At 46.0% G+C, this 14355-nt stretch overlaps 1 protein-coding gene across 2 annotated transcripts in view; it reads left to right on the top strand.

The window, feature by feature from the left end:
• The window catches only part of LOC147701862 (uncharacterized protein ZSWIM9-like), a 382928-nt gene that overhangs the window by 189571 nt on the left and 179002 nt on the right, over positions 1-14355 (top strand). For both annotated transcript variants that reach the window (XM_086930496.1, XM_086930497.1), the window contains one exon: positions 516-831. In XM_086930496.1, coding sequence (XP_086786622.1) covers positions 516-831 — 316 coding nt within the window. The remainder of the gene's footprint in view (positions 1-515; positions 832-14355) is intronic.

A 14355-nucleotide genomic window follows, 5' to 3' on the forward strand; every position in this document is an offset into this window, starting at 1 on the left:
TGAAAAAAAGAATTTTGAAGAGTTCTGAAACATGGCGGCTTTGATGACCTTAAATATCAAAAGGGCTGAATAATGCTATTTACAAATGAAATTGAGGAAAATTAGTATTGTGAAGTATATTTAGGATTCATTTTAGGCTCCTAGCTAAGGAGCATGTGTCTTCATAGAGGGATCAAATACTAGCTGCCCAAATATTGTTTTAATTACTCTTGACTAGATGATTGGACCCTTTACTACTAGTGTGTGCCTTTAAGTATCATGTGATGTGTTCTACTGCTTGGCCGTTAATGACGGTACGTCCATATGGTAATTCCTACAGTACTAGAGTATTTATTCCAGATTTAGCTTACCTAGACTGAATGAGTATTTATCTGTTTCTCAGGTCTTATAACGGCAACACAGACAACATTAAGAACTCTAGATCCCGGCAGATGCTATGAGTTCTTATTCATTTTTTTAAAAGTCTCCCGTTTTCTGGTCAGATGTAAATATATGTTGAAATCTTTGTTTTTCAGCACAAGCAATGACAATTGTGAAACTTATGAGGTACCAGATGTAATGGTGGAAGAGGAGGTGGTGGCAGTCAGCCAAACTGAGGGAGATGCAGAAATCCCGTCAGAGGAGGGAGAGACTTGTTACACTGAGGAGGGAGCTCTTTGCCGCAGTGAAGAGTGGTACTTCCAGCCCACAGAAGAGGAAGATGAATACTCTGCCGAAGACACAAAGGTTGACCTAGTAGCTGAGCATAATTTCAATGAAACAAAGGACAAAATCACTACTGAGCGCAGCAGACGCCGCAAAAATACAACCCACACTCCAAACGTGCAGAATGTAAGTCCAAAAATAAAATAAAAACATTAATTCATGAGAAAAGTGTACGATATTGGTTACCTCAATTCTCGCTGTAGGAAGAATTAATACTAATTTGTAGTTTTGTATGTCTGTTTTATAAGTGACCACTAAGGTAGGCCCTAAAGGCTCATAGGGAAGGGTGCACTATATTTAAAAAGTAGGACGTGGGTTTAAGGTTTACATGCCCTGGGAGTGAAATGCTCCTAAAGTCATTTTCACTATGATCCTGAGTGTAGGAGCCGATTGGGAAATTAAGTTTAGACTCAAAGACTTGTAATTTGAAATCTTATTTAATGGTAAAGTCTGATTTTTAAGTTGTTGCTGAAAACTTTTAGAATGGTGGCTTTTTCTTGTCTTAACCATTGAGTGCCTGCTGCCTATGTCCTGGGTCACATAACTATGAATAGTAAAGGCAGATGGACTCTTTGTATTCCTCCCAAACAGTGAGAGAAAGGGGGGCTAGATATTGGCATAATGGCCCACCCTGCCAGGATGGTTGGTGCACAGTTGTTCTCTATCCCCACTTCGAAAGGCTGCCTCCAGTACACACATTAAAGCGGCCAGACGCTAGTCTTTTGTAACCCCATACTACGTAGAGCCTTGGAAGTTGAGGAGGAAGAACTTTCCAGAACCAGATGTGTGGGTAGAATAGGGAGCCACCCCCCCCCCCCCCCCCTACCCTCCACCCTTAAAATGCTGGCACCAAGTATAAATATTGGACCTCCGGAGCCACTCATATCACTTCTGATTTCAGAAGGACTGCTGTGCTCCCCCATGCCCTGCTGCTGGAAGAAATGCCTTGCTGTCTAAAGAAGGAGGCCTGGACCTACTCCTTGAACTTAGGACCACCAGAGTGACCCCGACGGCTAGCTGGCTGGATTCCTGTGTGAACTACAGGAACATAACTAGCTCTAGAGATGTGTCTAGCATTTGCCCAGTTGTCCAGACTTGCATCTGGACCTGCCTTTGCTTTGCTGGCCTGTGTTTCTCATCCCAATAGGTGCACCCCCAGGTCCTGGATCATAGGGGGCATCCAAGTGCATTCCTCTAAAATGAAAGGTGAAATCCTGAAGTTCTAAGCTTTTAGCGAACAAGCCTGCTCATGCTGAGACTCTGGTGCCCGTGACATCCGCGAACTTGATGCTGCGATGAACACGCTCTTCATGTTAAAGTGACTGCCACCAATGTAAAGCTCCAGCAGTGACTGTCCGCAACTCCCTACCTAATCTTTGCGCTACAGCAACGACTGATCGCGACACCAGGCCTGCTCTTCGTGCTGCAACGATGACCACCTGCAATGCTCTCCGTGCTCCTCGCTGCCTCCTCCACCGCAAACTATTTGTCCTGGAATTTGCTACAGTAACTTTTTCAGCAGGTCTAACCTGGTCCCTTTATCTGACCCACACTTCATTCCGGTTGGCCTGAACTTGTTACTTTCCCCAGTCAAGCATGACCAATGACTGTGAATGGTGCTTGGTGCTTTTAGGTGCTATATCTACTTAAAACTTCGAAATTGCATACCTTCGGTTCTATTGATTTGATTTTCGTCTTTCTGGTTTCATTTTATTAAAATGTACTCTACTTTTCTGAAAAGGTTTGGGATTTTTCTTGTGTTGTATTTTCAACTTATTACTATTTATGTGCTGCATAAATACTTTACCTTTAACCCCTCCCATGCTTGTGACGGAACTGTTCCGTCACGAGCCTCGGGTGGGCTGTGCTGGTGACAGAACGGTTCGGTCACTGCCCGCTCGCCGCGCCTGCGCTGACGTTCTAACGAGCGGGCGGGGCCGTGACGGAACCGTTCCGTCACGAGCACGGGAGCGCTGCGCGGCCCCGCCTCCCCCTTAGAAGGGGTTAAGTTAAGCCTGACTGCTTTGTGCCAAGCTACCAAAGGGTTAAGCAATTTTGTGACTTTTGTGGTTCACCCCAACAAGTATTGTGTTTATTATTTGAGTGGGGCTCCCATCCCTTTCAACTAATAGCCCACTTTCTCACAGTAAATATACATATTTTTTTAATATATCTCTATTTGAATGTTATTTTTTAAAAATTTACCGGTAGTGATAAATGTTTGTTGGAGGTGATTATAGGCTTTGGGGTAGGTAAGGGTAAAGGAGTAAGGGCGATTTTAGTCTTAAAGGGTGGATGGAGTATTGGGTGGTAATGGTTGTTCTAAGGCTTAGTGGGAGCAGAAGTAAAGAGAAGTAAGGGAGACTTATAGCTACAGATTCCTCACCTTTGAATATTCCACAGACATCAGCTGGATCTGAAGAGTTTTCAGCAGCACCTCAGCATGCCTGTAGGTGGTGCTGTATGGCTCTGCAGGGATGCTGTTCCACTGCATAAATGACCAGTTTGGGCCTATATAGGCACCGCTCCGGTGCGCTGATGTCGGTTCCTTTTTCTCAACGCTACCAGAAGATCCAGAGCTACCTCTCTTCTCTTTGAGACCCCTATTAACTCATTACAGTTTGCAAGGGAAATATCACCTCTCAAAACAACACGTTTTAAAACCTCGTAGGGACTGTCTTAAACAGATGTCAGTGACAGACCCTGATCAGGTTTGCTTATAGTGACTGTGGTCAAGTCACAACTTTATAGCCTGTAGTGATTGCGCTTCGATGAACCCAAAAGCCATAAGAAACCACAAGGCGAAATTCTACGTTGCCATGCACTGGTAGACTCCACAGTGGGCCTGATACAAGTTGAAATAATAAGAAACCTAAGAGGAATTAGGCTCACTCCTGCCACTTTTACTCTCCTGGGGAGGCGGGGTGCCACCATACTTTGCAATCTTACTCCCAAAGTCGTTCGATGTTGGAACGTATCCCACAGCATGTTCCGGCACAACCAATTTCCGGGGCCACCCACCACTCAAACCAGATCTAAGTGTTCTGTGAGGAAATGCTTCAACTCTTCTGATCTTGCTGATTCCCTCTATTATGCCTCCATCTGAAATACTGTCCGTGGGTTTTCCCACAGTTGGACCTTCTGAGTAAGTCACAGGCCTCCTTTGCTTACAGTTCCAATTCCACCTCTGATGCCACAGTCCGTGCTGGTTCCTGGAACTTCAATGCATATGCCGACTCCATCAATGACAGAGGCCAAGGTACCTATTGTACTCTCCAGCTGCAAGTCCGCGCCAGTTCATCCTCAACCAAGGCCGTGCCAGTCTGTTGTTGAGTCTCCACTTTCTCTGCCCAAGCATTCAAAAGCCAGAGCACATATTCTACAGTCCCTGTTGCGTACAGATTTGGACAACGATTACAACACGGGTGATGAGATAGGCGCGCCATACCATGAGGAGAATTGGTATGACGAGTTACAAGAGACTAGTGGGTTTGATACCTCCTCTGAGTCGAGACTTCTCACCCACAGTCCTGCCACTGAGGAGAGTGATTCTTATGCCATGGCAGTGCCTAGGGTGGCCGAAGTCCTTCCCCTTCGGCTCACCTCCTTGCTGGTCAGGACCAGTATCCTGACAAAAGCCGTTCAGCAGAGGCAAACATCCACTGAGCCCCTCTTGCCTTTTAACAAGGACCTTGTTGGGGGCATGGGCCAAACCTTACTCTTAACTCTAACCCCCCAATTGCACAATGTCACTGCTCTTCTTTATCGAAGCACCCCTCCCCTGAAAGCTTGGTGACCTAGGTGTCTCTAAGCAAGACTAACTCCAACACATTCCCAACTACCCCCGATAGGTAATCAAAATGGGTAGAGACATTTGGAAAGAGTCCAGATTGGTGTTTCAATATCTAAATGTGAGCTGCCACCTGGATCGTTATTACCAGGTCCCTTGGGATTAAGTTACTCAAGTTCTCCAAGGTGTTTCTGATGGTTTCCAACCCATCCTTGCCCAAGCTATATAGGATATTTGTTACATGGTCATTCTCTCAATTTGTTGTGGCTTGGACACCACCAATTTAATCAGACTGGCCTTTGGCACCATTGTCGACATTCGCTGCCATGCTTGGTGGATGTCAACCTGTTTTTAGATGCTGTCCAGTTCATTGTTGACATGTCTTTTGCCAGGACTCACCTGTCTGGGGACAAAGCAGACTACGCTCTTAAGTTGTTCAAGCAAAGTAGGGCGATGACAAGCCCCCTGCACTTATCTGCCCTGCCTCTACAAACACATTAGACCTGTCGCTGCTTTCGCAGCTTCAGCAAAGGTGCCCCATACTGCCAGGAAATCCATCCTCAACAAGGCACCAAGCAGTTTCGTTTCTGAGGCTGTGGTGCTCTCCGCCCCGCGGTCAAGGTCAACATGCTGCCCAGTCCACTGCCAAGCTTCTATTGCATGTCCTTGGCTGAGCACAGCCGCCTGGTGAAAGGCAGGTTTGGATGATTCCTGCTGGATTGTCACACTGAAACATCGGGCAGGTGGGTCCTGCAAAATGTTCGGAAGGGATATGCCCCATCTTTCATTTTGACGCTGCCACACCTTCCACTGACCCCCAACAACTGGCATGGGATCATCTTGCCTTTTTGCTGCAGGGAGTGCAATCCCTTTCGACAAAAAGGGCTGTTGAGAGGGTGCAAGCACCAGAAGTAGGACGTGCTTGTTATTCCTGCTATTTTATGGTGCCCAAGAAAGATGAACAGTGTCCCAATAGGAAGTAATGAACAGTCAATTATACATGCATGCACATTGCATTGCTGCCAAGGGAAAAAGGAGACGCTCTATGAACTTTCAGACAAGGTAGTGAATTATCTTGTTTTATAGTTTAAATTCATGGTCTGAATTATACAGTTGTAAGCAGCACTGCATATATCACTTTAGATGACAACCATAAAAACTTGGTGCTCTACAAAAAGTGACTGTGGTGCAGGTGGCGACGCAAGTGAAAAGGTGAAACAGCAGAAACGGTGCACTGTGAGGAGGTGCAAATTATCTACAGTGAGTGGTTCGGATCATGTGACAAGGTGGAATCACAGATACAAAGTTATATTTTCATTTTTTGAATTTTAGGAACCACAATCGAGAAATGCGCCCATTAATACGCTGTGTAGTCGACGGCGTTTCGATCCATACTAATGAGGATCATCATCAGGACTTGGTTGTCTTGTTTGGGGCGTGCTGAAGAGTAGGGTGATCTAGGATGATCGTCAGTGATTGAATCGTGACCTGCGCGGGGGCTAGGTATAGAGGAGCTGGGCGGTCGTCTGTGATCCGCCGAATCAGCACGAGTCCTTAGATCAGTCGTGCCGATACCGGAATTAATCTGCCGAACTTGCACGTGTCCTGAGATCAGCGTGCCGGCACCGGAATAAATCCACAGGCTGGTAGGCTGCCGACCGCCCAGCTCCTCTATACCTAGCCCCCGCGCAGGTCACGATTCAATCACTGACGATCATCCTAGATCACCCTACTCTTCAGCACGCCCCAAACAAGACAACCAAGTCCTGATGATGATCCTCATTAGTATGGATTGAAACGCCGTCGACTACACAGCGTATTAATGGGCGCATTTCTCGATTGTGGTTCCTAAAATTCAAAAAATGAAAATATAACTTTGTATCTGTGATTCCACCTTGTCACATGATCCGAACCACTCACTGTAGATAATTTGCACCTCCTCACAGTGCGCCGTTTCTGCTGTTTCACCTTTTCACTTGCGTCGCCACCTGCACCACAGTCACTTTTTGTAGAGCACCAAGTTTTTATGGTTGTCATCTAAAGTGATATATGCAGTGCTGCTTACAACTGTATAATTCCGACCATGAATTTAAACTATAAAACAAGATGATTTACTACCTTGTCTGAAAGTTTATAGAGAGTCTCCTTTTTCCTTTGGCAGCAATGCAATGTGCATGCATGTATAACTGACTGTTCATTACTTCCTATTGGGACACTGTTTTTTATTTATACCTTCATTACCCAGTCCTAATTAGGTATATGGGTCACACTCCTGTTACTTGTACTACAAGGAAGATGAAGGCATTTGAGTGGGAGTAGACCTACTCCCACTCAACACTTTTTTCCTGTAGGAAAAATTAAAAATGCTCACACTGGCCCAGGTCTTACTCTTCTTTTTTTTTTTTTTTTTTTGAAAAATGTTTTATTTGGAAAACCTCAGCATTACATCGTGTGCAAAGCAAATAGAGGCCAAAGGCCCACTAAACAATAACATTCCAGATGTCAAAATATCGTGCAACAAAGGATAACAATACGGTGTTCTCCGGCCAGACCGGCCACATTAAATCAGGATCGACGAGCAAAATTGTCCACATTATTATAGGATATGGGAGGATTCCAATTTATAATAAAGTTGAAGGATCAAACTGCAGGCAATATTACGACATCGTATACCAAGCAATTCACGTGACAGGATATTAGCCTTCAATCGAACACACCATTGGGAGAACAATAGGAAGGTATAAAGCCGAAAACAATCCCAAAGAACCACAGTGTCCCACTCATGAGGCGAGTAATGTCAACAAAATTCCGTAGCTTAAAAGGACACAAGCAATGATCCTCCCAAGGATCCCGAACCCCCGTCTCCAACTATAAAAGAAATATATAAGAAAGGAAAATTTATCAAGAAGGAACGAGAAAAGAAGAAAGAAAAAGCAGGCCATAGAGACAAAGAAGAAACAAAAATACATCCCGCCCCCTCCCCCCACCCTGCATGCAGCGGAAGGCCACGGCCCACCCCCCCATAGGCATGCCTGTCGCCCCAGAAAACCCCGAAAAAGGGAAAGTAGGAGGAGGGCCCTAGCTCCGGCCCCAGACACCCCCCCCCCCACCCATCCTGAAAAACAAGTAAGCCCACCATGATGGAGGGCGAGCAGCAATATACAGTCATCCCAATCACCCTAAGTCACCGTCACAAGCCATATTACAGTCCGGCACCAAGAACATCCACCAAGTACATAAACAGTCCAGGTTCAGCCCTGGCCGGTCCGAGCTGAGATAGTAAGGCGTCGCACATCATGGGAAGGCAAGTTCAATGAGTCCATAATCCCTGTTGGAGCCAATTCAGCAGCAAGTAAAAGCAAGAGTCGATGCGATCATGCGACTCCATGGCTCACTAGCCATCAAGAAAACTGGGTGCTGCAAATCAGGAGTGGTAATAGCCAGCTGGAGGGTAGGAAAGTCAGCAGACACATAAGCTCGGCCACATGACCCACTAATTCCACTGTCAAGTTTTACGCACTCCAGGGAGTCCTTAGCATCGGCGAACTGGGAAAGGTCGGGCTCCCGCTCGACATTTTGGCCGCCCGTCATTGTACAACTTGCCGCCGCCTGCGGGTCGTCCACGACCGTCCATCGACATCTCAAGGCGGAGTGCAGATCTGTGAGGGCCAGTAGGATGTCTTGCATTTTGGGTTCCATCGCCCCTTCACAGATTTACGTAGCGCACCTCTCCTCCAAGGAACCCCAGAGCAGGAGAGGAAGCAAGCCCCACAGGTAGCCGGGAAGTCAATCGCTTCCCGCCACACACGAACGGGTCATATCAGGCACACTCGAGACCACGATCACCCACCGCGTTGCAAATCGTTTACCAGGCGTATCCGAATTCTCCCTTAAAAACACAGCATTGCAAGGAGATCCGTCGGCCGCCGGCAGTCTCCGGGGTAGGTCAAAGCCTGGCCGTGCGTCGATAGGTGTAGCCGAGTTTGCACTCAAAAACCGGCACCGGCGTAAACCTTTGTTAGGCTGCTCGGGGGGCTCCAGCGCGAGCTCCGATCGACCGTCTCTGGCCGTGTCCAATTACAAGTCCCGGTCTGGGTCACCGGATGAACATGGCCGGTCGGAGCCGATGCTGTTCAATCCTGTGCCGGCTGCTGCGCCACTCGAGGTCCCGGCTCGCTCACTTCAAGGGCCGGGAAGTTTGGGACGACGGATCTCGGCCATCTGGGGTGGATTTCGTGCCGGCGTCACACGGCCGGGCTCCACACGCCTTCGTCTGTACGTGGCCGCAATCGGGATGCAGGATATACGCCAGGATGGTGCAGGAGGCGAGGGCGAGCGGCCATTTTGGCCGCCGTCGTGGCTCCCCCCCAAGTCTTACTCTTGACCCTGAAGACTGGATGGTGGTGTTGGACATGCAGGCCGCCTATTTCCATATGTCTGTCCTGCAGGCACATTTACACTACTTGTGGTTCGTAGATGGAGAGTAGAATTTTTGGTGTGCTGTGCTCCCATTTAGTCTAACCAGTGCCCCATAGGTTTTTAAGAAAGTGATGATGTGGGCAGTACACATTCGGAGGTCAGTGGTCTTCCCATATATCAATTACTGTCTGTTGAAGGCAGGTTTGCCCCAGGCAGTCATCCACCACCTCCAGACTACAGAAACACATCCTGTCAGCTTTGGGGATAACTGTCAACATACCCATGCCACACTTGACTTGTTTTCAGATACTGCCTTTCATCTGCTCCATTTTGGAAACTGGTCGGTTTCCTTTTCCCCTGGGAAAGAGATTCCTTCTGGTTAAGCAAAGCAGATGGCATAAAGCAGGCTCTTCAGTTGGATCTGACATGGAGAAAGCCTCTGCAACCACATTCAGGTTTCGAAGGAGACTTCAAGAGATCTACAGTGGTGGCTACTGGACTGGGGTCAGCAACAGACCCTTCTCACAGCCCAACCTGACAGTGGCGACCAGTGCATCACTTCTGGGATGGGGTGGTCATCTGGCAGAGGTGGAGATCGAGGCTTTGGGTCTCGGTTGGAGTCCCACTCCATTTCAGCCTTCTGGAGTTGAGGGCTACATGCTTGGCGTTGAAAGCCTTCCTTCCAGCCATCAAGGGGAGGCCGGTATAGGTACAGACAACATCCCCTCCATGCGGTACTGAAAGAAATAGGGTCGGTGGGGTCACTGACCCTGTGCCTGAATGCTCTGTGCCTTTGGAAATGGCTAAACCGCCAGGGAATTTTTCTAGTGGTGAACCACCTTGCAGTATTGTGGCATGCCAAGACAGATGAGCTCAGCCACTGGTGTCTAATGGATTATGAGTGGCAATTGGCAATCGGGAGGTGATGCATGATCTCTTCCTCAAATGCAGAGGGCCTTGTCTCGATCTGTTCATCACTGTCTAGAATATGCAGTGTCTGCATTGTCCTGTTAGAGTTCCTGAGGTATCTCTCATTCTGAGACACGTTTGGCCTCCCGTAGAAATCAGGGCTCCTGTATGCCTTTCACCAATACCACTCCCGCCCAGAGTTCTCAAGATCAGGACCAATCGGGCCCAAATCATTCTAGTGGTCCCAAATATGGAGAGTATGATATCCAGAACTCCTGTGCTTGAGCATCTGTCCTCATATCAGGCTGCCCCTCTACGAGGATCTACTGTTGCAACAACAGGGCAGGGACTTCATAATCTGCACCTTCCCTAGCTTGGCACGGTCTTGCTCAGGGCCCAGTTAAAGGGTCCCTTTCTGCTCTTTTGGCTTTTTCATGGTTGTCGGATCAGCCCTCATCGTTTAAATCTCCAGTTGTTATGAACCTTATGTCATGCCACAGCGCAACCTTAACGTGGTCCTCTCATTTTTAATGTGCACTCCCTTGGAGCTGCTTCACAGTGGTCCCTTTCGACTTCTCAATTTCAAGACTGCACCTCTTCACCATAATATCTCTGTGTCGTGTGAATGGGCTTTTATTTCCAGACACAAAAATTCTTCTTGCCTAAAGTTGTGACGCTGTGCCTAGTCAGTTAAAACATCACCTTGCTGGCATTCTGTGCTTTGCCTCACCACTCTAATGAGGAGAGACTCCACCTTAAAAACCCCAGAAGAGCTCTCCGCTTTCATATTCATCGTACCAGAGAACACCTGGTGGAAGATCAGCTCTTTGTTTTTTTAATTTTTTATTTTTTTATTTTAGTCCTCATCACACAAAGTTTTGAATACTGGAGTGCTTTAGCAACTTGACCACCTAATAAGAGCCTTTTTGACTAGCTGTACCTTCTGTAGCCCTTCCCCTGGCACCTAGATCATTTCTAATCCACGTGGGAGTATCCTATCGGCTTTTTAGGCATTTCTTAAGCAGCATGCCCACTCCCCAGAGGTTGTATTCTGTAACCAAAACTTCAAAACTGAAGGTGCGCTTAATCCTAGGACCTCGTGAGACAACCACATCAAGGATATTTACTCCCTTTCCAACCAATGCTGTTACCAGTTATTCCAAAATTCTAGCCTTTTGCTAGGTTTCCCCACCCTATCCAGCTTGTTTTTCCTAATGACTGAATTTAACCATTCTTCCACAGTAGGGGGGTTGGGGTTAATCCATTTTATACAGACCTCACGTCTGGCCACTATCACCAACATAAATAACAGATTTAGAAGACATTTGTTAAGGCTAGAAACCCCTGTATCATCAATTTTCACCCCAAATAGTATTAGATGGGCGCTTACCTGTATTTCCTGTTTGAGGACCTCGGAGAGGATCTTACCTACATTATCCCAATACAACCGAAGGTGCGGGCACTGCCAAAACATATGGATGTCATCAGCTCTCTCCTCATTGCACTTGGGGCAGCTCCTTATTTTCTCCTTGTTCATTTTCGATAACCTCTTAGGAGTCCAATACGTTCTATGTATAGTAAACAAGAAGTTTTTTTTCAAGGGTGCAGATTTAATCACATCCCACATGCAGGCACAGATACTTGCCAGAGAGCCGATGCATCCTGCAATGGCAGCGCCTTTCCCCATATTTCATTCGGTAGGCTGAAATCCTCTCCGCTCTCATCGATAATCGCCCAATACCAGTAGGCTACTTCCTTCCTCTGGAATTATTGCATAATCTTCCCCTCCAATTCTGCATTACCTGGCCCGTCCTTTCCCAAAGCTTTGGCCCAGCTAATTAGCTGGTAGTACTTTAGTTTGGACAGCCGTCCGCCTGTTAACTCTGACAGCTTTTCCCAGTCCATAATGCAAGCGCCACTCAGGATTTGCCCCATTCCACAATCCCATTTTCCTTCAGAGGAGTTGATAACGCGTCCCTTAAGCAGTCTGGAGTGCCCAGTGAGTCCCAGATTGGGGCATGCTGACTATAATAGGGGATCTTCCATAGGCGCCTCAACTGAACCCATAGTTTGATGGCTGCTCCTAACATTTTTTGCCTTATCTTTTTGAAAAATTTTGAGTGGCCGAATTTGTACAAGAAGTAGTCTCCTCTTGGTCCAACCATCGCTTGCAAATGAGCTGGGAAGTTCTTAAGGTCTTTACATAGTATCCTGATATTCTTAAAGTGGAACGCCCTGTAGTACTGCAAAAGATCAGGGTGGCTATCCCACCATGTTCCAATTTCCTTATCTTCAAGGAGAATCTGATCCCCTTGGAGGCCCATATAAAGCTACTGATATCCCCCTGTGACTTGACTATTGCTTCTTTTTTAAATTCTAACGGTATTGAGTTAAAAAGGAAAGTAAATTTAGGTAGGATCATCATTTTAATCAAGTTAGAGCGACCTATAAAAGAAAAAGGAAGAGAGCTCCAGGCATTAAATAACTTTTTAGCCTCTGAGTAGACCTTGTTGAAGTTTATCTGGGCATCAAGTCGTCCGCATACAATGCGGCCTTCTTTTCCCATTACCTACATCTAAATAGTGTGATTTGGTGGTTTGATCTTAAAGAGCATGCCAAGGGCTCTATATATAAATTAAACAATGTAGGGGATAGCGGACAGCCCTGCCTAGTACCCCTCTCTATATGTATTCTCTCTGTCAGGGAATCATTGACAAAAAGGCATGAGGTTGGAGAAGCGTATAATGCGCTGACCACTCTTGAAAAATTATTGCCTACCTTATATGCTTTTAATGTGCTATGTAGAAAGCTCCACTTAACCCTATCGAAGGCTTTGGCGGCATCAAAGGTTGCAACTGATAGGGGAAGATTTTCTTCATTAGCTAAATCTATGGCGCCTATCAATTCGTGTGTAAGTTCCTGAATTTGTCTCCCCCCCCCCCTTATAAAACCCTTCTGATTGGTATGAATTAGATTCCCAGCGCATACTCCTAACCTCTTTGCTAATAACTGAGTAAAAATCTTATAGTCTCAGTTTAACATAGAGATTGGTCTATATGACTCACATCGCTTAGGGTCTTTTCCCGGTTTTAATATTATACAAATTACAGCTTCACTCCATGATTTTGGTTGTGTTTGCCCTTTTACAAAAATATCTTTAAACAGATTGGTTAGATTTGGAACCAGTACCCCACGCAGAACTTTATAAACTTCGTTAGAGAAAGCGTCTGGACCAGCTGCCTTGGCACTCTTTAGGTTTTTGATCACCTCTTCGACTTCTGTTTCTGAAAATTCAGCATTTAGCTTTCCTCTTTGTTCTTCTGACAGCGACTGTTGGACCCATTTGTTAAGAAAATCTTGGGCTAAATCTTCGTTATTGTTTGTATTCTCTTTATATAATTCAGAGAAAAATTCAAAGAAGGCGTTTTTAATTTCGGTCTCCTCCAACAGTGGGGTAGCACTTCCTGCTTCTTGAATACTTAAAATTTTGTTTTTATTTAGCTCTGTCTTTGTTTTCCACGCGAGAAGCTTTCCGCACCCCTCGCCGAACGTGCTTGCTTCCCACTTCTTCCTGATTCTAGCGTCTAAAATGTTCACTAGGTTATTTTTGCCTTAGTCAGCTCCTTCCTTGATATTTCTATTCTTTCCGCTGAGGTTTCCTCGTTGAATTTCTTCTTCCATCTGTGAAACTCGCTCTCTGTTCTCTATTTCTTTCTTCCTCAACTTATTTCTGTGAGCTATTAGGCTGATAATTTTGCCTCTAAGGACTGCTTTGTATGCCCCCCATCTAATCTGGCTCGAAGTCTGTTCCTGGTTATGTTGGAAGTATGACAGAGTTTCTTCTGTAATGATCTCTATTGTATCAGTTTCTGCGAGTATTGCTTTATCTAGGGTCCACCTTGCCTGAGGCCTCACCTTATTCAGCTCTAGTCCTAATACAACTGCAGAGCGGTCAGACAGGTGTTCAGATAAATGTCGAACATTCTTAGCTTCCCCCACTAGTACCTTATCAATTAAAAAGTAATCGATTCTGGAGGAGTGTCCCAATTTTTTGTTCTTAAAAGTGAACAGACGATTAGTTATTTTTTTCTCCCTTGAGTTTCCAAACATCAACTAGCCCTAGGTCTTCTTGGTAAGATTTAAGCCACCTCCTCATTTTAGGTAAGTTATCACTGTTTTTTGGGGGGCTCCTATCTAATGCCGGATCCAACAACATATTGAAATCCCCCCTAGGATGATGGGCCCTGGAGCATCCAACAGGTAGGCATAAAGCTCCTGCAGTGTTGAGGGATCATCCATGTTTGGGCCATAATAACCTCTAACCGTTAATTTTCTACCTTCTATACGTATGTTTCCTACCGCCCATCTCCCTTTTGTGTCAGCTTTCTGTGACTCTATCTGTGCTCTTGCTGACTTCTTGGTTATAATAATTACACCTTTAACACAGGATGTTTGTTCAGTGCATATATAGTGCTCTACCCAGCGCTGCCCTTATTTATTTTTATTTATTTATTTGTTTACATTTGTAATGC

Source organism: Lissotriton vulgaris, chromosome 7, assembly GCF_964263255.1.
Source record: "Lissotriton vulgaris chromosome 7, aLisVul1.2, whole genome shotgun sequence".
Taxonomy (NCBI): domain Eukaryota; kingdom Metazoa; phylum Chordata; class Amphibia; order Caudata; family Salamandridae; genus Lissotriton; species Lissotriton vulgaris.